This window comes from Nematolebias whitei, chromosome 22, assembly GCF_014905685.2.
Source record: "Nematolebias whitei isolate Nwh7 chromosome 22, NemWhi1, whole genome shotgun sequence".
In the NCBI taxonomy this organism is placed as follows: Eukaryota; Metazoa; Chordata; class Actinopteri; order Cyprinodontiformes; family Rivulidae; genus Nematolebias; species Nematolebias whitei.
The window spans coordinates 14,833,101-14,856,713 of record NC_056519.1 but is presented as its reverse complement, the minus strand read 5'-3'; the positions used below and the strand labels follow the sequence as shown (position 1 = coordinate 14,856,713).

Below are 23,613 nucleotides of genomic sequence, written 5' to 3'. Positions count from 1 at the left end.
CAAAGTAATATGAAGGGGTGCAGTGCATCCTGTCCAGTTGGTTTCCAGTGTTAACATCTGCGCATGAAAACTGCACTTGAGGTCATTACAAGCCAGCAGATTTTATTATCATTTAGCAAAGAATGTGAAACTTTAAATATGTCATAATTAAAGTTCTAAAAGTTTAGATCCAGTGTTTCTAAAGCTCATCTTTCTGGGTGCTTGAACTTGGTGATTCGACTCCACTGTGCAATTCTTGAAAAAAAAAAAAAAAAAAATCTGACCCATGTTGACTCTGGCAGGAGAGTAGTTTCTGTGGCACGGCGGCACATCTGTAATGTGACTTATTGTTGCCAGATGGCAAGAAATGATTGCTTTTGTTCACAGGAAGGATGTGATAGAAGGGATAGATCAGCTTTGAAGTGCCCATAAGGTAGAAATATGTGGAGAACCACTCTTATTTCATTTTTTAAAAATCGTTAATATTTCTCATTATTATTATTACATACAACGCATCCAAAATGAAACTTTTTTTAATGCATGTTTTTCTAAAAATCTCTTAAATAAACAGCAAATTCCGAACACTTCTGGAAACCACACTGCCTATTTTGACAATTTTTTATGTTTTGTGTGTACATATATGTAGATAGATGGATGGATGGATGGATGGATAGATGTATATAGTTCCCTGTCTTGTCTTTTAGTACTTATCCTGTCTTTTCTGCCTTTGAGTTCGTGGTGCAATGCCATCTAGTCCCCTGAAGCCCCATTGATGATGATGCAAATTTAAGTTTTTTTCAAACATGAAGAAAACTGCTGCTTTTTATTAGTATTTTTATTTTATTCAGGACACCTTAGCTGGAGCCCCTGCTCCGGGGAAAAAAAGAGAAACACCTTTGTTGCAGATATATTAAGTCTGAGCAATGGTAAGTGCTTGTGCCTTTAAGCAATGAGATTTCTTTTTATACAGCGTTTATATACAGCGCCTATACAGAAAACATTCACACCAACATGAGTGCTGCGGATGCACCCTCCAATTTTTCTTGACTGTTAAGAAAAAGAAATAAAGGGCAAGCAAATAAAAATAGAGAAACACAAACAAATTAACAAAAGAGTCCAGAAAAGCATTCAGTTCATGTTGAAAGGCAAAAATAATTAAAAGCATGCATATAATTTTTGGGAATGGCTTTTGATTTTCGAAATATATGATTTATTCTGAAGTTTTGAAGCTGTTTTCAACTTGTTTGGAGAAAACAAACAGACATGGATGAATGAAATGCAGAAAATGGTAAAAAACAAACAAACAAAAAAAACTTTAACAACTAAAACAGCACAGAAGCACAAAAAAGCCCAACATGGCAGAAGTCATTGTTGCTTTTATCTCTACTTGAATTGAGCTCAATACAAATAGAAACTTCAGTTCTTTCACAATAATCAATGTTTCACTCTGAATGCTCTTCCTCTTGCACAGAAAAAATCTAATACATTCTAAAAACAGGTTAACAACGATTTAAACACAGATTCCCCTTGCTGCCTGCTCTACAGGCCTGCTTCAGTTGAAAAATGCAATCAAACCCAGATCTGTAGCTTTTGTTCCACTAAGTGAGGTTTAAAATCTTTTGGTTTTGGTTCATTTCTGCATTTAAGAACAAGAACACAAGAACACTGAAATGTATGTTTGCTTAACTGGTTCTGTGACTGATATGTTGTGTTTTGGAGTGCCACCATAAGTTTTGTGTATAACTGAATCCTTGAAGCTAGATATTGTAAATGATTATGTTGGGTTCTAGGTTCATGTGCAGTAAAGTGTTGAATTGTGAGTGTATATTAATATTATTATTATTCAGGAGGTGGCGGTGTTGGAAATGAAGGGGGTCAGTGTTGCGGGGGTTTGGTCTAACACACAAATCTTTCATGCGCTCATCTACAAACACACTCTTCCTTGTAGCGACGCTCGGCTCTACTTCTTCCTGTAGTTTCCGAGTTGGATAGCAGAGCGGTCAAAAACACAGCGGAAGGTGATCGGTTGAACTTCCCAGTAAGGGACGGGGTTGCTGAACAGGCTGATGCCAGAGTACATGGCCTTCTTGGTGTTGAAGCCAGGGGGACAGAAGTCCTCTGTTCCCACAGCAGCAATCTTGTTGGCATGGAGGTAGACCACCTGGAGAGGGGATTTATGTAATGGCAGCATTTGGTTACTGAATGAGACGCCTTTAGCAATAATTACAGTTTATCGAACTAAAGCAAATAAAACTGATAATGATATGTGTCAAGATGAATGATAACAGCTCAAGTGAAATATTTTTGTCAGTTTCCTATAGCTGATTCAAGATTAAGTTGAGTGGACAAATCTGGACAGACATTCCCAGATTCTTCTGCAGGGGGAAACCAAAGCGTTACCAAGTCTGCCGTTGGATATAATCTCTCTTGGTTTTACAACAAGGGTTTCTTTTTGTGGGATAAGAAGTCACAAATGCATTCTTGCCTACTACTAATCCAACTGGTTTCCTTAAATGGGAAAGTTACAAAGCTCTTTTTCTTGGTCCTCCTGCATGGTAAAGCTTCCTACTTTCTCACTAAGGTGTATGGAAAAAAAGCTAATTTTGTCTCGAAGTTTGGGTCAAGACCGCTCCCCTGTGGGCCATGAAACACCAGGTAGGAGTCCTTGAGATGATCTCCAGAAATATATATATTTTAAATTACTGCTGATTTTTGCCTATCAGCAGTATTGATAAGAATGAATAATTCAGTCACTTTTTATGTTGCAAGTCCCTTGTGGGTCAAAGGTTTTGGTCTCATTTCTCTAGAACGGCTTAAATGTGTTTGATTGGTAAATCAAAGCTCTTTCTTTACCACAATTGTGCAGTGATTACAAAAATACTGCATTGCTCTAATTTATGTGTCAAGATCTCACTCCATTTTACCTCACTTTTGAAGTAGACACTAAACAAGAGCACATGAGGCCTCAGTGTTAAGTTTAGGGTCTTCTGGGCCATTTTGACCCAAGGGCAGCAGGAGGGTTAAACTCTTTGCTTAAAGCAGCAGCTCTCCCTCAACTTGGGAGTTATTTTTGACATGACCCTATATGTTGCAAAATTGATCCAATATGGTACAAAAGCCATCTACTGTATCTACTTAAGTAGCTTTAGTTATTAAAATTTTGGTTATTTTAATCTGGTAGTTGAACCTAAACAAACCAGAAGCAAAAACTGTATGTCATGAACTTTGTTTTGTTGAGACATGAGAAACAATGTTTTGGGTATATGGTAGGGATGCACGATATTATCAGCATGGTATCGGTATTGGCTGATATTAGCGTTAAAGTTCAGTATCGGACATCGGCCATTCCATTAAAATAACTCGTCGACATAAAAGGCACTGTTTTTGCCTGCAGTGGCAGCACAACGTGATGACGTCACGTGCACCAACCCGATCTCACGGCGGAGAGGGAATTTCAAAATGTTGGCGGTATGGAAGTTTTATTTTTTTTGTTGGTGAGGATGTCGGATTCCAAAGATTTATGGACTATGTTGAGCCTCGCTACATCGTCCCCAGTCGGAGATATTTTTCTAATGTAACGTTACCCGAGTTACAAGCCGTTATTTCCGACGTCATTGAGAACCTAATAGCGGATAGCATGACTTGTTGGGTGAGTTTTACCACAGACATTTGGACGTCGTGTTAGCCTCGTTAGCATGATTAGTCTTACGTCACAATGGATAGACAAAAACATTGAACCTAAAAAGGCTGTCCTTCATGCACAGGAGTGCAGAGGATCCCACACTGCAGCTAGGAACCTGGAACAAGCCTCCATAAGTGAGACAGCATCGCAGGTGACTAATGCTAATAAATAACATTTAACACTTTTCATTTAATACAAATTAAAGTGCTATTCATATCATATGGCTGTTACTGAATATGTGTCACCAGCTCTTACAGCTGTTGCACATTTTTTGTAGCAAATAAGCCAAAATAAGAGGGCTCTGTTTTGACAAAGGAACATATATACAATATCTGTATCAGCATCGGTTATCGGCCAAATAAGTTTTAACATATCGGCATATTGGATATCGGCCAAAAATCCAATATCGTGCATCCCTAGTATATGGAATTACAACTTTCTCGGGAACAATATAGGACTTAATGACATTGTGACATTCAAATAACTTAAATATGATGTTATAAAACCTGTGTGTATACCTGGATGTACTTATGATCAGGCAGGCCAGGAGGAATGCTGATCAGGGCATTGTTGTCGAGGTGCAGCTCTCGCAGATGCGGCACGTTAGCCAGAGAGCCATTTTCCACAGAGCTGATCTCATTGTAGCTCAGTCCAAGCCTGCGAGGAATATCAGCACATGGATGAGTCATGTAAGGAATAACAAGGAACAGGAGTTTGTTTTAAAGCTTCTGAAAAACGTCATTATGTTATCAATGCAATAAACTGTTACAGGTGGTTAGTTTAGGATGTCATTGTATCACTGCAGAAAATGATGCATTTGCTTCAAATGGAGAACTTAGACGGTTATTACTTGGCCAGGTTCTTCAAACCTTTTAGACCTTCAGATGTCACTTTGGTGATCTTGTTTCCATCCAAGTGAAGCTCAGAGAGAGAGCTGGGCAGACCTGCCACAGAAAAGAAAGGGATTAACAGCAAGAGAAAAGAAACAACTTAAATAGCAACTAACTTCAATCTAATGTGACATTATGAAACTACTTCAGAAGTGTTTTTTTTTTTTTTTGTCTATGAAATCTAAAGGAAGGCTTCTTTGTAGCTCTGTTTATTGTTATTTTTATTTATCCATTTATTTTACAATTACTTGAAGTAATCATGAGATATTTACCTTTGGGAATGTCTGTGATGTTGGTGTCTGCAATTCGAATGTAAGAGACCTTTTTCAGGTCAGCAAAAGCATTGGCCTCAACTCCGGCACTTTTCAGAGGGTTGGATCCAAGCTCTGGAAACACAAGAGTGAACAAAATAATAACTGAAAGTACACACATAAGAAGATACTAAAGTAAAGGAAAACTAAGAGCTAGCTTATTAGTCTTGAGCAGGACATAAACATGCAACCAGGTTTCCCACTTTCTAACTGTGGAATACCAAATTTCTTATTATTGTATTTAACATGACAAAGAGTGAATCGTATCTCCAGTTCTTGAATCAAGTCTTCAAGGAAAAAAAACAAAACGAACTGGTCACCACAATGAGAAATTTCCTACTTCCTAGCTAGCTAACCAAAATGATTTAGCCAGCTCCTGATACATATCCAACAGGTCAGAAGAAATAACATGGCACAGGCTTAGCCACCATTATTGGCCTAAATTCCCTGGCTGAAGTCCTTGTACTGTAACTGAACCAAGTCTTCCTGTTGCCCACACGAGTCATTGTTCCATAGAATGGGACCAAATGTGCAGATTATAATCAAAACTAATCCAAATCCAAACATCCAAAACAAAATCATTGCTTTTACTGGCGGGCTGCTGCCAACAAGTTTGGCTTTGTGCTTGCCATAGTTGCCAAGATCTACATTTTTATGCGTATTTTGAAACTAATTTTAAAAAAAATTTGTCTCATACCCATGACGATCATGTGAGACATTCCCTGGAAGGAGGCCTTCTTGATCTTGCTAATCTCGTTCTCGTGGATTCGAAGCTCCTGCAGGCTCTTGGGCATGTTGGCCGGCATGTCCTTCAGCAAGTTCTTCGACAGATAGAGGCGCTGCAGCTTCGTCAGAGGGTTGAGAGCTTTGGCGTGGATGACGGTGATCTTGTTGTTCACCAGGATAAGAGCCTAAAATGAGGAATAACAGTAAAAAGGACTAAAATACTGTAATTTTACCTCTTAGGGTATATTGCTACTTCACAAAAAAACGATGTGGTAACGAAATTGGATAAAAAATATGAACTTAATACATCAATAGAGATGGTTTTTGGTTACAAATTGTGGGAGTCCTGCTCTGCCAGCTCCTGCACCCACAGCCAGACTCTAATCAGCAGCACCTGAGGATCATCGACTTGATGAGCATGAGGAGCATAAAAGGCTGCAGAAGACATTCAGCCAGCGCTGGAGCATTACCTGCCAACGATAGTTCTGTCCTAGCCTTTTACTTGTGACTGAAACTAAATATTAATGACTTGTATGCTCTCCGAGCCTCCAGCGATTAATCCCTGATGTCCTCCTGTTTCTTGGATCTTCCTCTGTGGACCTCGAGCTCCTCTGTGCCTCTTCACCTGCCTCCACACATTCCTACCACTTGCCTATCGCATGCCATTGTTCAGACATACACCTTCTTCACCATTTGGGTCAACTTTCCCCAATACTGACTCCGACCTCCATTGTAAGAAAGATCAACAATAACATTGTCACTCCTGCCTACAAGACCACTAATCATCTCTTTGCTCTTCAGGGTTCCAGCTCCATCCCTGGCTTGTTGCATACTTTACCACTTGTAAATAAAACACTGTAAATTCATTCTGAGTCTTGGTATCTGTTCTCCTCGGTCCTTTTATCTGGGTACAGCTGCAATTGTTAAATAAGTTTTGCTCTAGTTTAGGTGTCTCATTTTTATGGTGTTTGAAGTACTTTTGTAACTTTACCCTTATTTGTTTAAACTTATTTCTTCTATACCTAAATGCATTGAGGTTTGTAATAAGACATTTAGTCCAGACAATATTCCTTGAACACATTTTCTGTTGGATTCTCTGACTTGGTACTTAAATCCAAGTTCAGTTATCCTCCAAAACACATTTTTGCTGGAAACGGGACAGCATGCAATGTATGGTATGTGGTCTTTTCCAATACATTGGAAACGGCCTTGGCTGTCAGAGAAAGGTATTTACTGCATGAAGGTCAGGAGACATGTGGCTAGAAGACCTTTTGGGTGAATATTTTCCTCGCAGCTGGAAACCAGAGGGGTGTTGCTTTATTCTGGGTGTTTTGGCTGGCTGAGAAAGAGGAGATGTTTTGGTTGAATGTGACGTCGACAAAATGGACTGAATTTAACTCTAATTTGGTAAATGTTTGACATTTTTTGACAGCTTAATTATCAAGTCAAGATTCTTCTCTACTTATTTTCAGCAGCTATATACATTTTTTTTAAGCCACTGAAAGGCTGTTTTTATTTGTTTGGTTTAGAGGTCCAATTTTCTTTGAGAGGTGAGAAAATTTATAGAAAAAGTTTTTAATTACCATAAACCTTTTCCCCACATTGACCAAATATTTAAAAGTACCACTTTCTCAACTACCACAAAGATTATTCTTCCTCTGCTTTTTATACGAAATATGCTGCAGAGGGGAAAAAGCACAACTAGATCTGTTTCCTTTTGATTAGAAGTTTTTTGCTGATTTAAATGAAATGTGAAACTCTTGATTTGCATTTCAGAAGAAGCTGTATACATGGATTATACAGTGCGCAAATTTGGGACAAACCCAAGCAGTGGACACGAAGTGATTGAATGAATCTGAAATGTTTATTACGTGTAGTCCTTTCAGGTTCTTGAAGTCATTCTCCTTGATCTCAGTGATCTTGTTGTTCTGCAGGTCCAGCAGCGTGGCGTCATCAGGGATGTCTCCAGGAACTGACTTCAGCCCTGATGAGGAAATCAACAAGAAGGAAAAGAACTGAATGAGCTGTTTGGACGACAGCAAATATTAAAACCTTCAGAACAAGACCGAAACAGACCAAATATATTTATTTATAACTGTTTCATTTTCCCAAAATATCGGTGGGTGATGGAAACTGAGCCTTTTAAATCAGGTGGTTGTGTCAAAGTGTTTAGATGTTTTATTTTCTTCTGATTTTTGGCTTTTACTTATTCTCTCATTAATATTTTAACAGATTAAAAAAAGAGAACCTTTAAAAAAAAATTCCCACTTTAAAAAAAAAAGTGGAATTTAAGAGAGATGAAATGACTTTTCGATGTGTTCAAGGGGCATATGGTGCAAATTGAGCTTAAAACAAATTTCCTCTGGAGAAAATAAGCAAGTGCATACCTGGACAGGAAAGTCACACAGAACTAGTTTTATTTGGCACACATGAGATACAAAGACAAAAAAACAAATCACCTTTTGTTAAAGACTTGGACCGTTAAAGAAACTGAGCAAACACCAAATGTTTGTCGTTGCTGTGTGACAGAAGTTGACAAAACGTGATATAATAAACTGTTTAACAAAGAAGAGCTCACTTTGTGTCTCTCGTACACACAAGTACATATTTCTGGACAGGTTTTGGCTCAAAAACTTGTGATGACTTCTCTTCAGCTCACCCAAACATTACCTCTCAGTTGGTTTGTGTTCCTGTCAGCTTTTCCAGCTCGGCAGTGAATGACCCATAAACCATCGCAGCTGTTTGTGGTCGACACCGCCATTACAGCACAGTCTGTCACTTTTCATTGTTCTTTTCAGAAAGTCAGACAGTTACAGGATCTGCTGCAAAAACTTGTTTTAGTGTTACTTGAAGGTGGGTTCAAAGTGTTCAAGTGAATAAAATGAATTTCTGCCATTGTACAACGGATTTTATGAAAAATTAAAAAGTTTAGTTGAAGCACAAGGATAAGCCTTTTTTATTTTATGTTATATGTTTATTGCAATTTACAGTAAAACAACGACTGTATTTTTCGTCCTATAGGTTGTAGTTTTTTGAAAAAATTGCATACCCTGCGACTTATATGCAGAAGCAAGATATTTATGGATTTTCCCAAATTTATAAACCCATTTTTGGCTGAGATATGACCGTTTTCATTCATTCTGATGGAAAATATTGAACACTATCATTTTCAGCCGCTAGATGGAACTCGAGTTGTATGGCATGCTGTTGTCATGCAACAGGTACAAGTGGCTATTAATGACACAATCGGCTTGCCATAGTTGCTACCTTTGTCCAGCTTGCCTGGAGCAACCGTCAAATCAGTTTAATTTTGCTGCGCCACCCGGATAAAATGCAGCTAATTTGACAATTAAAGTGCATTTATTAAGTAAAAGTTCAACTGAGACACATCTTTGATATACTTTCGAGCAAACAAATAATTGTTTTTAAGCGTTAATCTTGTTAAATTCTTGTTAAAGTCCTCCTGTGCACGCGGCTGCCATTTGGCAGCCAATCGATTTTTGGCACAACACCGGCCCACATTTCCAGGTTGTCAGCGGTGACGCATAATAGATGCGATGTATACGGCGAAGCGATGCATTTATGGATTTTTCCACTTCATTAGACATATTTGGACTGATGCGACTTACAGGGTGGTGCGACGTGTACGGCAGAAAATACGGTAACTTCATCTTCCAAAGCAATGCAACCCCTGCTGAGACGATGATTCGGTCACATGACACAAAATGTGCTGCAGTCACAAAAAACTGACAAGTTTAAAGTATTTCACTCAGCTTTTTTCCTTCTCAGCTGCAGTAGTTTAGAGTTTGAATGTGCAACACTTGTTTTTCTTTGTGAATAAGCAAGGCGAGTTGATTTGATCCAAACTGTCAGAAATCCTGAAGGACTTGGTTATGTATTCAGCAGCTGTGCACAGAAATATTTTTATTTTAGTTTATATCTTCATTTGTTCCAATGGTTATTTATTAACCTCTTAGTTTATATAAAATAACTTCCAACAAAACCACGAAGATCAAAATAAACCAATGGCGCATGTGAACATTTATTCATTTTACTGAGATCGAAATGTGCAGCCTCTAATTGGCAAAGGTTTTTATTAATTAAATACATTTTCTAGATAATCACAGTGTTTGCACGTTGTTTTTGAATACACTTTGCTGCAAACGTTTTACAACAAATAAAGAATCCATATTTTTTGTAAATGCATGTATTTTCAGCACATTGGTGTGCGTTTAAACACAGATGTGTATTCCTGTGTGTTGGTGTGTATGCCAGCTGGTCTGGGGAGCAGATGCTCGAGCAGGACTGGAGAATCGAGGTGTCGGGGTTTTGTCTGTGGGGACATGTTGCTGATATCTGACCCAAGTGGACGGATGATGTAATCTTTCGCTGACCATCATTTCTGTTTGACCACCTGGCTGTAAGCTGATGATTGAACCCAACTGCTCATCTGATTGATTGCATACACATTCTGCTCAAAGTTCACGCTCCGATTGCTCCTCTGAATCCCAAACATTTCTCGTTTGCTTATGTCTGTCTAATCCTTTTTATTTTATCATCACAGAATCCCCTGTCGGTATCCCTCCCTTCCTAATTTACCCCAAAGAACATGCCTCTCCCTTTCCAAACAACACGTGAGCCAAAAAACTATCAACTGCACTTTTTATTTATCGGGAGAAAAAATAACTAAAGTGAGTTTTTTTTTCTGTAGCAGTGTTTGCTGAGATGAGCCAAACTGCGGCTTACGCTGTACATCAGATTACACAAACACCGCAGGTTAGCTCTAAACATCTAAGATGGCAGCTGAATAAATTGTTTTGACTCTGCTGAATCATAAAAGTAGTCCTTAGTCATTTGTAAGCTCAACATCGAAAAACGCTTGTTGGATTTTTGAGGCTCCGAGGTTTATTCAGGAGTTTCCAAAGTCCAAGCTAACCTTTAATCTTCTCCGGTGTTTACGACAAACGGCCTTGAAAGAGCTGATAAAGCAGTTGTTACAGGAAGTGAAGTAAGACTCGCAGCATCTGGGAGTGATTAACATATCAACACTGGCTTCAGAGGACTTCGCAGTCATGTGGAAAACAATACAGTACAACTTTTAAATGATCCAGAAGGTTTGGGTTAAAGAGAGGAGGACGTTAACACTTTATTCCGTTCTTACTCAGATTAGAAGAAGTACAGTAGAGCATCTAATCCCAGCATCTAGAATAAAATGCAACATAAAAAAAAAAATCATCAGATTATTTAGTTTTTCCTCTCTTGACTGGATTCCATTCCAATCCCAGTTCCATGTCTGCAAATGTGTGCAAATTCAACTGATTGGGAAATGCTTTGAAACAAAAGTTCCCCTTTGGTGATTCAGACAGCGAATGCTCCAACATGCTTAACGAAGGAGGAACAAAGAAAATGGAGGAGGCGGGGGTGGAAGCGGACTTCACACAAACACGTCAACTAAAAAGTCCGACTGTTGTCGCAATGGGACGGAGACGCATACGGTGCAGAAATTACACGTTTGCAGGTTCTGACAGAAACCGTACTAAATGAAAGTATTTCAGGTGGGGGAGGGTACATGGCTTTTCTGTTCTGGAGAAGAAGCGCATCTCCTGACGCATTTCAGGGAATATTAAGACATGCAAAAGGCACTTTTGGTGGAAAATAAAAGACACTAAGAATTACATTTTTCTACAAAGAGACATGGATTGAACTCCTGGGTAGAGCGGGTATTTTGCAGTTTCAGTCTTCAACAGTTTTAGACTCCTGCAGACATTTTTTTGGTGCTGGTTTGGTGAGGTTTAGGCACCAAAACAACTTAAATTGGGGTAAACAAATCCATCGTGGTAGAACTACTTGGTGTAGGATATAAAAGAAGTTTGCCACAGTTAATCAAAACCTCAGTTAATAGCACAGCATGTGTCTGCTGCTCACTAAACTTGAAGATGTCCTACTTTTACAAATCCATAGTGTAATTGTGTATTCCTTAATTTTTCTTAATATAAGAAAAAAAAATATATATATATTTATTTGTCATCTGTTGTATGATGATTAAAGGTTTTGAACAGATTACCAGGCATACGGAGGGATTTAGATTTTCAATTTGGGCTTTTTGTTGAAATTAATATGGTAACAAGAAGCCCAAATAAAACCCATTATTCAACCAGTGTCTGGATTATTCAATTCAGTTCAATTCCGTTTATTTAAATAGCAACAAGTCATAACAGAAGTCATCTCAGGGCACTGAACAGAAACATTCATATACGTAAAAAGTAAGTTAATAACATTATTTATCTAAGGAGCAGACGGCTTTGAATTTACTTCATCGCAAACTATGTTTACATGCGCAAAATTCTTTGATTGGATTGAAATGTATTCAGATAAAATAATCCAAATGTATTGTGTACATGGGCACAATCTGTTCACGATGAGCATATTAGCATCTAGCCAGGCGGAAATACGTGAGGTAGACATAGGTCGCACAGTCAGGTCAGTTTTCCACGATCGGAATAAAATGATCAGATTAAGTGTTTACATGCACAATGTTCGGATTATGAATCGGCATAAATTACCCCTCTCATTTGGATTACAAATTAATTTGGATCGAGCTGAATCAACAAAGAATAATCTGAATGAGAGGTTTACATGACACATTTTATCCGAATGGCCGTTTAATCCGATTGCTGATGTCCATGTAAACATAGCTACAGACTCTCATCTTGAGCAAGCACAAAGGTGACAGTGGAAAGGAAAAACTCCTGCATGAGGAAGAAACCTTTAGCAGAACAAGGCTCAGGACAAGCGACCATCCGCTTCGACCAGCTGGGTTTGGTAGGAACAGATAAACAATGGCAGGTCAAGAATTACATGTTAAAATAGAAATGGTATCAAATGAAAACTATTAAATTTTAACAATTCATTTAAGGAAATTAGGTCAATTTGTCCTCTTGTAGTCTAAGTTTATAACAGCATAACAAGTCAACCCTAACTATAGGATTTATCAAAAAGGAAAGTCCTAATCCCAGTCTTAAAATTGGACCATGTGTCAGCCTCATGGACAGAAACTAGAAGTTGGTTCCACAAGAGAGGATTCTGATAACTGAAAGATCTTCCTCCTATTCTGCTTTTGGAAACTCTAGGAACCACAAGTAAGCCTGCAGTCTGAAAGTGAAGTGCTCTGTTAGGAAAATATGGAACAATAAGATCTCTAATATAAGATGGAGCTAGGTTGTTGAGGGCTTTGTAGGTTAAAAGTAAGATTTTGAATTCAATTCTGGATTTGACAGGGAGCCAATGGAGTGAAGCTAAAACTGGAGAGATATGATCTCTCCCACTAACTCCAGTTAAGACTCTTATTGCAATACATTCAGAAAAAATTTAAGATTTTTCAAATTTGTATCCCTTGCAGGTGTGTGTCTTACCGAGGTCGGAGCACTGGATCACACGCAGGTGGCACTGGCATCTGAATGGGCACTTGGGCTCTTCAGTGACCTTAGGAGGTTCAGGTTCTTCAGGCGGTAAGATCACGCCTGATCCAGGTTCATCTTCCATCATAAACTCTAGGAAACCAGTTTGATGGAAGGGCAGAGCCCAGCAGGCCGTGACCAGGAGCAAAGAGAGACAGGCCGTCCTCATGGTGCCACAAGCAGAGAGCCTGCAGGAATCAGGATATATGAGAAACTGAAATTATTCCTGCTATTGAAACATCTCGCACTGTAATATAAAAAACAGTAAAGATCTTTTATTATCACTTGTATCATTGTATTTCTGCAGCTAATCAAAGACAGACAGAAAGATGTAGTGTGAGAGAAGCTAAACGAGGAAAACTCCAACCCAGAAGCTACAAACAAAAGGTGAGAAGAGCAGGAACATGGTTAAACACATCGGTGAAAAACTTTATTGAGGTTGGACAAATACCACAGTACTCTGGTCTGTTTCTGGCAGAAGGTGAAAAGTCACAGAGCATGGACCGCTGCGCTGCCAAATAAAAACATTTCACAATTCTGCTTTTACCAGAAAAGACAGCTTCAGCGGAATTTAGAAGGATTAAAAACAAAACACGATTGTTCAAAAACTGGCACTTACGTGAAGTATTTATGAATAAATAGTACAATGTGAAGTATTAATACATTACTTGAGTATTTCCGTTTCATTCTACTTTGTTACATTCAGACAGTAGATTGTTATGGGGTCAAAGATTTAGTGTTTTCAGTCTGTTTTTTGTTGTTTTGGTATCATGAGGTGCTTCTCTTGCTCGGCGTTCTCCTCAGTTGTTATTTCCTCGCCCTCTACACCCTCGTTGGTAATCAGTACACCTGTTCTCCATCACTAACCACCCATTCCCTGTGTATATAAGCTCCTTGGTTTTACTCAGACTCTGTCAGATCCTCCTGTTTGTTGGTCGGAATAGCTGCTCGTGATCTGTTCATGTCCATACTTCACCTTCTATGAGCTTAGGAAAAATAATCTTTGGTGAGGGACCTTTTGTAGATCACTGAAACTTTTTTATTTTTCGGCTCTACTGGCCAATTTTTGTTGTAGGAGAGACATTGCGGATAGGTCATCAGGACTGGGATTCGTACCCGCAATGCCGCTATGAGGACTAGCCTCGAACATGGGCCACGCTCTTAACCCCTGCGCCATAGCCGCAGCCCAGATCACGGAAACTTAACAACTAAAGGTTTATTTCCTAATTGTTCACATCAAATGTCAAAAAGAAGAATAACAAACTTGCTGATCATGACACAGATGATGAGGACTCCTACCTTTGATGGAGTATTCCTAAAGTTCTTTCTTTGTGCCAGTACTTTTGTTAATGTAAAGAAATTAAATACTCATTCCATCTTTACCTGTGGTTAGTTTTGATGAGAGAGATGCTCAAGCTTTTGAAATGATATGCATTATTTTTGCCTGACTTCTACAACTTTAGTTGTCCTCTGCATTTATTTCCCCTTTTCCACTGAACACAAAAAGTGACTGGGTGTGCACGTGGGGGGGGGGGCTGGTGTTTGTCTCCAGCAGCCACTGTGAGAGGCAGGGACACCCTGGACAGGTCTCCAGTCCATTACAGGGACAGGAGAAAACCCACATGTGCACAGGGAGCACATGCAAACGCCATACAGACAAACGCTAACTGGGGAGGTGATCCTGTGACCTTCTCAAAGAGGCAGCAGCTCCACCACTGCACCACCGTGCTGCCCTCATGGAACGTGTTGCAGCAAATTTTCCAGTTGCAACCATTAATCATTTTTCTTCTGTTCAAACAAGGTGTATTATTAATTTTGACAAGCATTTTATTAGCGTGAGCCAAAGCACAAGAAGGAAACACATATGCCTCTTAAGCTCGGGCACACTGCACACGTCTATACAAACTTCCTGACCTTTTAGCTCCAGTACAGCATTTTTTTTTCTCACACACACAAAAGCCAGCAATATGCCGGTTGTTCCTTCCAAAGCGGTGCCACAATAATTGAAGGGCTGGTTTGATCTGCAGCTGCAGTGGACCTTGACCCAAACACCATGATCAGGATGAGGAAACCGTCCCAAAACCATCAGTTGACTGAGCTTAAAAGCAAACTTTCTGTAGATTTATATGCTCTGTAAGGATTATGCTCGTGGGCTGCGTCTTTGATTTTTATTTTTTTCATTTGAATGTGTGCTACTCTGTTCTAAAGCATTAATTAAAAAGTCGTATTTTTTTAAATGTGCGTGGATGCAACCGTCTCTTCACCGCATTATACCTCTACGCATCTGATATGGAGGAATAATTCAGTAAAATGCAGGGAAAGCGTGGGTTAAAATCTTTAAATAGTTCACAGAGAGTGTGTGAGAAAGGAAAGTGGGGAGAAAATGATGTGCTGACATGGTGTAAATCCAGTTAAAGTTCACTTCAGGTCAACCATCGGCATCACAGCTCGGTGACTCTCGGCGCAGGCAGTAATTAGAGTTCAAGTCCACAAAACAGCCCGAGCTTCCTCACACTGTTCGTCTTTGTTTCAGGCGCTGCAGCGCTTTCAGACTGCACGTCCACACGTTCCCATACTCAGAGGAATTGTACTGGAATTAGGAATGGTGTCAGTATTTAAAATAAAGATGGTTTTCCCAAATGTCTAAAAACTCTGTAGATGCATGATAAAAAGCTGCAGTCTGGACGTACACCAGATCCAGAGGATGGCCTCAGTGTTCAACAGCCTGACTCAACTCAGTTCTGTTTAGTTCTCTTATCTAAGCAGAGCTGATGGTCAAGCCAACCAAAACTTTGTTTGCAGTTTTCTTTGGAGATTCAAGGCATCCAAAGGTCAAACAGTGATTGTATTAGCTCTTCAATAGCTATTTGAGCCATTTTGGAAGCCAGATTGGAATCAAAACACTTGGCACCAACGCTGCAGCACCAAAATAAGAAAATATTTCTCTATCGATCATTGCCAGATTGGTTGAGCTTGCTGTGAGGTTGTAAATTCCTCACATTTGACTTGTTCTGAAGGGTCAAACAGTCTAAGTGTCCACGCAGCCTGGGAGCCAGAAACAGAAAATATAGCTGACTGCTGATTACTGAGCCTAATCTTTCTGCTTTGACCTTTGCTTTGACCTTTGCTCACTAGTGCATAAATAGAAATGCACTGATGCAGAATTTCTGATATTTTTTCCTCAAGTCCAGAAATCAATCCAACGAAGTTCAGTTAGGTCATCTGGACATTTATTTTTTGGACGTTTCATCCTTCATCCAAAGGACTTCATCAGTCCTAGGAGCCACAACAAACTGAGTCCCACATGCAGCAAACCCACATAGTGGACCAAGCAGTTTGCTGGTGATAAGATGATTTCTGGAGCCCACCCTGTCCCCCTGTCGACTCCTCCGAGGCAGCCATAGCCAAAGTGGTTCAAACCATCAAAGGTCATGCTCAATAATCCAGGTAGAATATCCAACAAAGTTCAGTCAAGTCATCTGGACGGTTTCTTTTTATTGTTGTTGAGATGTTTCGTCCTTCATCCAAAGGATTTAAACAGTTCGAGGAGCCCACACTTGACTGATGAAGTGCTTTGGATGATGGACGAAATGTCTCAAAAAAGAAGAAGAAGAAGAAGAAAGAAACCGTCCAGATGACCTGACTGAACTTTGTTGGATTTTTCTATGTCCAGAAATCAATCTGTCAGACTTTTGTTTATTTCTTAGTAGACCTTTATGGATGCCAGGCAGGTAAGACAGTGATTTCTTTATTAGCATGTTTTTGCACAGACAAAAATAAAACTGTTTTGTACCTCACAATAAAATAAAACCAGGAATGGCAAGTTTTGGAAACGTATTGCTTAGAAATCAACTGGCATTTTGTAAGTGGAGCTTCAAAGTAAGGTTTATGCAATTTATATTTTAGAGGGTGTTTGGATTTAAAGTAAAAAAAGAGACAATTTTACCCTTTTTATATAAATAATAGTACATGTGTAATAAAATGTAGGTGGTCACTCATGGTGTTTCTGCTACTCTAGATTGCCAGCATATTTCCAAACTGGTTGAAATCCATGCCTTTCAGGGCTTTCTCAGCTGGGATGAAGGTCTGGAGACAACCTGCTGTGTTCTAGGCATCAGTTCCTTCATTACTAGTCAGCTCAGATGCACTAGATGAGCAAAATGGCCACTTCTCCTACCCCACCCCCTTTCCCCTCCATCAGTGCACACACTTCCAAACCCAGTACATTCAACACCAGCTCATCAAACACCGTGCATGTGTGCTCAGCTCAGAGAGCTGTCAAAGCAACATGCTGGAACATGACTTTGAGCTAACCTTAGGTTTCATCAGTGTTAGCTTTGAAAACGATGCATCGCTTTATGAACGCCCTACAGTTTAATTTTGGAGGGATTTTTGGCCGTTAGCTAGAACATGTGTTGACAGTGTTCATCAAACACCTGTGAAATTTGCATGGCTATACATTATTTATGAAACCATCAATCCCACAGTCCTTGTGCAACGATTCAGGTCAGCACTGACTGATTCCAGTAACACGACGGGGTCCTGTTGGGATGGTTCCTTTAGGGGTTTAAAATGGAAGTGGAGCAGACTTAATTTATAAGACAAACCAGTAAGAACCGGAGTGCTCATCCACTGCTTTGCAATGTATCAACCGACTAAATCAACTTGGTTAAAAACAACGGATTTTACAGTGAAACAGATTTGGAAGTGCATGCTGATGCAGCAGAAATGCTATTAAACTATTGTTATAAGTGACATCTGGAAAGTTGTGACAAAATTACAAAAAGTTTAGATTTTCTTTTATTTTATTTTAGGAATTTATTATCAACATGAGTGACCAGAGAAAAGACGTGGAGGATGACATTTTCTGACAGCACCATCCTTTCCCCTTTTTGTTTCCTATCCCTCCACACCCTCCCCAAATCTGTCCTTTAATGATTCCCAGACAGGAAGCAGAACTTGCACGAGGGAGGAGAGTAATTTTCCTTTCGTTGCTTGTCGCTCCTCTCCTGCCTTTCATGATGCACAAGCTCAGAAACTCATACCTGCAGGAAGACCAGTCAAACCACTGAAGTGTGAAAACTTCATTTGACCAAATCAAACTATGAAGAAGAAATCAGAAAGCTTGCGATAAGTACCAGGCCCCACGTTTGTCTGCAACCTTTCCCCTTCCCTGTAACTCCCCTCAGGTCTGCTTCTGCCTCTGAAGAGCGTCTACCGGCAATTAATCACTGGAAGGTATTTACAAGGCCACGGGACATTTAAAACACATGCAGCCTTTTCAATCCATCAGCAAACGAACTGAAGCTTTCGTCCTATGTGGTTTCATAAAAACATACTTAATGCTAACTGAAAGAAAATAAGTCATCTTTTTTTTAATCTAACCATTGAAATGGCAAAGAATGGTTGGTCTTCAATCTGCCAGTTGTTTTTCTCTTTTACAAAGCATCTAGTTGACAACACGAACTATGTTAATTATGTCTAAAGCCAGCAATTGAAGAAAAATATTCCCACTATGAGTAAAATATCATTTAGGGGCTTTAAAAGCATTATATTATAGTGCAATGAGAAGTTCACTGAGTGGTTTCACAAGAAGAGCTGTGGTCAACCTCTGTCCCATTATCAGTCAGATATGGACCCAGCTCCACCCACTCCATCCAGTCTGTGCTCCATGCTGCTCCAAAGCTTCTGGCATTTCCTTTTCCCTTTTGAACTTTAAGACTTTGTCTAAAAAAGCTCAGATATTGAACTTTGTGAGGAATATTTGTTGCGGAAAAAGAATCCTCGTGGCTGACGTCAGTTCGATCCCTTTGGTGTTTTGCTCTTTTTGACTCGGAGAGATGAAGTCTGCAAGACCCGAGTCTCCCCCAGCCTTCAGTGTGCTCATTTCAGAAGTGTAAACACTTTATTGCTCCAAGTTTATTATTTATTAGCACCAGTTCTGTTCAAGATCTGTTGGGTTGCTCTTCTGTGAAGTTGAGCCACGTTCAGAGTTTGCTCTGATGGCAACAGGGATGTGACGTTACCTCAGAGTCTTAAGACCTTTTTTTTTTTTTTTTTGATAGAGGAAGCTGCACCATTATGGGATTGATTGCAATGTGTGTTGCCAGGTGGAACCCTTATTCATCTCCTGTTCAAAGACGCTTACTTTAAAGTTGCCCTGAGCAATTTGGGTCTGCTTCTGTGAAAACACAGCAGCAAAAAGCCCCCGTCGGACAGAGGAGGTTCATAATAACTAGAAACACGACTGCTGAGCAGACAAACGACTGGGGTTAAAATAGTTTGGTTGCAGTCATAAAATTAAAAAAAAAAGTGCTGAAATGGAAAGTACAAGGAGCCCCACAAACAACTTTTCCATCCCAGCTGTAATGAGGTGAATCAACACAAAGACGTGCTTTAAAATTCTGCTCAGAGGGTGGAAAAACAAAAGGTTTACTGGAACCCTTTGAGCATTTCTTAACACTCAGTTTGAGAAACGCACATATTGATTCCATCCAAACAAATGACTTCAACCAGTTCCACAGAATGCAACAAATGGGTTCAAGCTGAAGCTGCAAACTGAAGAACTAAAGCATCATCTGGACGTGCAATGTGGATATTCTGGAAACTTTTGAAAGGCCTAAAGAATAAACTTTCTGGCAAAGAAGGGGAGTACCAGCCTGAGCAGCTCTACCACACCCCCTTTCTAAGCCACTGCTCTTTTCACTGTGCTGCATGCAGATTGGACTGATTAAAGCCTCTCATCACAAAATCAAGAGCGCGGTGGGAACAAGCCTTGGCAATGTATCTGGAACATTACAACACAAGCAATATAATTCCTAATAAAAAGAGAAAGACGCTTTAAATCGTCTTGAACACAGATCCGTGCAGACGTGGACCCAGATGTTATTTTTTATCTCCAAACCCACTTGTGGAAGGAACAAAAAAAAACAAAAAAACTATAAGATAATGCAGAAATTTAGTGATCCCCAAAGAGAATGTTCCAAGCCTATTCAAAGTTTCATTAAATTAAAGATTGACCTACCTGTTCTCAGTAGAAGCCAGACAGGGAGAACTGAAGCCGGGGAGATGAGCTTGACTTCCAAAATCCAGTCAAGTCAGGGGATGAGATTGTAAAGTGTCTGACAGGGCCTATGGGGTCGTTGGAATCGGACCGCAAGCAGCCAAAACCAAGCAGGTGTGCTCTCTCACAACAAGGGGAGGAGAGAAAAACGCATGGAAAAGGGGAGCAACAGCACACAGAGAGGGGAGAGACAGAAAGGGGGGTGGGGTCCAACCACCGAGCTCCTCTCTCTGGACTTAGACAATTGGTGGAGAACTTCCCTCGTTCTGGATGCGGGCGCCAAAAACAGCTGGAAGTGGAGAAGAGGGAAAAAAGCAGGGAGTGTGTGAGAGGGAGAGCGAGAATAGAGAAAATGGGAGAAAGAAAGGTAGAGGAAGAAAAAGAGGCAGAGAGTTTGAGGAAATTGGCAGCGTTTTGGCCAGCTGTCCCTCTTACTGGGACATCTGGTAATGATAGGTCCTGTGAAGCTTTGCTCACAGAGCTGCAAAGACAAACTCCTTTTCTTTCTTTCGCTTTCTCCCAGTCCCATTTACTCACATTCAGCCTTCTGACTGATTGCATAAAAAATAAATAAAACGTACGCAAAATTTATTCTAACTTATAATTACAACGATGAAAAGTTGGGACGCTGTGTAAAATTTAAATACATCAGAATGCTACAATTTGCAGATCTCATACATTCATATTTTAGTCACAATGGAAGATAGTAAACTTCTGAAATATTTAAATTAATAAATTGTGGTGTTTTATGTGGAAAAAATAAGGTAATTTGGAATTTGAAGGTGGCAACAAATCTAAGAGTTGGGACAGGAAATTGGAACAAGCTCTGTTGACCACTGCAAAGCCCCCCCCCCGTTCTTTTTACAACAGCCTGTAAACGTCGTAAATGTTGTTGTAAGGAATTTCTGGAGGTTTTAGAGGAAATGTTCTTGTCTGATTTAGGGTTCAAGCTGTTTAACAGTCCTGGCTCTTCTTTGCTGCATTATATATATTTTTTTTTCATTATGTGTGAAACATTTAAAAACAAAAAAATACCCTGAGAAGTCAGGACTGCATGCAGGCACCTGAACTATGCTACCATGCTTTTGGAATGCATCCAGTATGTGGTTTAGTATTGTTTTGCTGAAATGTGCAAGGCCTTCCCTGAAAAAGTAATTTCCTGACTGTGAGCATGTGTAGAGCATGGGTTTGAGAGGAATAGATACACAATGGCAGGTCAAGAATCACATGTTAAGATAGAAATAGTATCAAATGAAAACTATTCAATTTTAACAATTCATTTTAAGAAATGTGGTCAATTTGTCCTCCAGTAGTCGAAGTCTATAGCAGCATAACAAGCCAACCCTAACTATAGGATTTATCAAAAAGGAAAGTCTTAAGTCCAGTCTTAAAGCTGGACAACATGTCAGCCTCATGGACAGAAACTAGAGGTTGGTTCCACAAGAGAGGAGCCTGATAACTGAAAGATCTTCCTCCAATTCTGCTTTTGGAAACTCTAGGAACCACAAGTAAATCTGCAGTCTGACAGCGAAGTGCTCTGTTAGGAAAATATGGGACAATAAGATCTTGAATATAAGCTGGAGCTATGTTGTTGAGGGCTTTGTAGGTTAGAAGTAAGATTTTGAATATAATTCTGGATTTGACAAAGAGCCAATAGAGAGAAGATAAAACTGGAGAGATATAATGTCTCCTACTAACTCCAGTTGAGACTCTGGCAGCAGCATTTTGGATCAACTGAAGACTTTTTAAAGAAGTGCAGTGATGTCCAGAACAGAATCAGACCTGTTTAATTGCAGCGCTGTTAGACTATTTCTAGATACATTTTCTGTTAACTGGTGAGTCAACAAGTTTTTAAAACAAATTTGGAGCCGTCTGACTCAGAAGTTAACAGTAACACTCCTGTCAAGGGAAGACAAAAGCCAGATGTTAGTGGGCGGTAGTGACTTTTGCATTCATTAGAAGTCTCAACTGTTGGTGGAAATGGATACGAGTCAGGGGAACTCAACCAGACAACTTCACCGAAACTGAGCAGAACTGCTGGGTGTTAATCAGAAACATGGCTGTAATTCACTGGAACCCCAAAGGAACTTGTTTTGATTTTTTGTAAACGTGAACTGGACTATTTAAAGTAGGATTTAATCAGTTCAAGGTGGAGGATTTGGATTTTTTTAACCTCCAGTGAACCCAGCTTCATTAATCACTTTGACTGGAAGTTCATTAAAAACGAGTCTTGCTCAATACAAAGTTGTTTTATTTTTATTTTGAATCAGGTGAAACTTCCACTTTACTCAATATTCTCAGCCTCTGACTGAATACAGTCTATAGCTGTAATGTCTAGTCCTACATAAATATATAATATACCGTACTTGCCGCCGTACATGTCGCAACGCCGTATAAGTCGCATTAGTCCAAATATGTCTAATAAAGTGGAAACAAACTTAAATATGATGTTTTGCCGTATAAGTTGCATCTATTATGCGTCACCGCTGACCGCCCGGAAACGTGGGCCGGTGTTGTGCCAAAAATAAATAGGCTGCCAAATGTCGGCCGCAGAAGCGTGCACGTGAGGACTTTAACAAGAATTTAACAAGATTAGCATTTAAAAACAATAATTTGTTTGCTTGAAATTATAGCAAAGATGTGTCTCAGTCTAACTTTTCCTTAATAAATTAACTTTAATGGTCAAATCAGCTGTATATCAAAAGCCGATTCGCAGCCTTGGGAGTGCGCAGAGGCACGACTCGCTGTGCATTTCTTCAAAATCTAACAAGATAACCACCTAAAAACAATTATTTGTTTGCTCATCATTATAGTAAAGGTGTGTCCCAGTTTAACTTTTTCTTAATAAATGCACTTTAATGGTCAAATCGGCTGCATTTCACCTGGGCAGCGTGGCGAAATGCAGCTGATTTGACGTTTGCTCCTGGAGTTCCGAAGCGAGACGAAGGTGGCTTTGTATGGCAAGCCAAGTGTCTCATTAATAGCCACTTTTACCTATTAATGAGACACTTGGCTTGCCATATTAGTTGAGGGCCTTCTAGTGGCTGAAAATGGTAGTGTTCAATATTTTCCATGTCAGAATGAATGAAATCATCAGATCTCAGACAAAAATTGGATTATAAATATGGAGAAAAAACAAATGCGTCGCTTCGTTGTGTAAATCGCAGGCATGCTAATTTACACAAAAAACTGCGACTTATACGGCGAAAATTACAGTAACTAGAGAAATTACATTTCCTGCGAAAATGCAGTGTGAATGCTTATTGCATAAGAACTTACTGAGAAACAGCTGAAATGATTTAAAACACATGCTGAAATGTAGCTGAAATGGAAGAACAAGCCTAAATTAGCATAAGAAAGCAGAAAAAAACACTTATTTGCTTAAATAGGTTTAAATAAGCAGAAATTAGCACAAAAATTAGGAAATTAGCTAAAAAGACTGAAATTAGGAAAAAATGGCTAAAAGGTAGCTGAAAGGTATAAAGAAGCTTAAACTATCAGAATG

General features: G+C 39.5%; 1 protein-coding gene across 1 annotated transcript; it reads right to left on the bottom strand.

Annotated features, from left to right (window-relative positions):
* Nucleotides 1-796: 796 nt before the first annotated feature.
* dcn (decorin) lies at nucleotides 797-20,233 on the bottom strand. Its single transcript, XM_037696055.1, has 8 exons — nucleotides 20,070-20,233; nucleotides 13,001-13,233; nucleotides 7,460-7,572; nucleotides 5,560-5,773; nucleotides 4,824-4,937; nucleotides 4,512-4,605; nucleotides 4,180-4,318; nucleotides 797-2,140 (listed from the first exon to the last, which is right to left on the bottom strand). Exons 2-8 carry the CDS (start codon nucleotides 13,212-13,214, stop codon nucleotides 1,940-1,942), a joined length of 1,089 nt encoding a protein of 362 aa, XP_037551983.1. The 5' UTR covers nucleotides 13,215-13,233; nucleotides 20,070-20,233; the 3' UTR covers nucleotides 797-1,939.
* Nucleotides 20,234-23,613: the final 3,380 nt, after the last annotated feature.

What these genes read in the sequence shown, in the direction of transcription:
- dcn (XM_037696055.1), bottom strand. Translation starts at nt 13,214, where the DNA reads ATGAGGACGGCCTGTCTCTCTTTGCTCCTGGTCACGGCCTGCTGGGCT. An exon ending in GATCCAGTGCTCCGACCTCG is followed by an intron (nt 7,573 to 13,000) that starts GTAAGACACACA and finishes TTTCCTCATCAG; the next exon opens with GGCTGAAGTCAGTTCCTGGA. An exon ending in CATCACAGACATTCCCAAAG is followed by an intron (nt 4,606 to 4,823) that starts GTAAATATCTCA and finishes TTTCTGTGGCAG; the next exon opens with GTCTGCCCAGCTCTCTCTCT.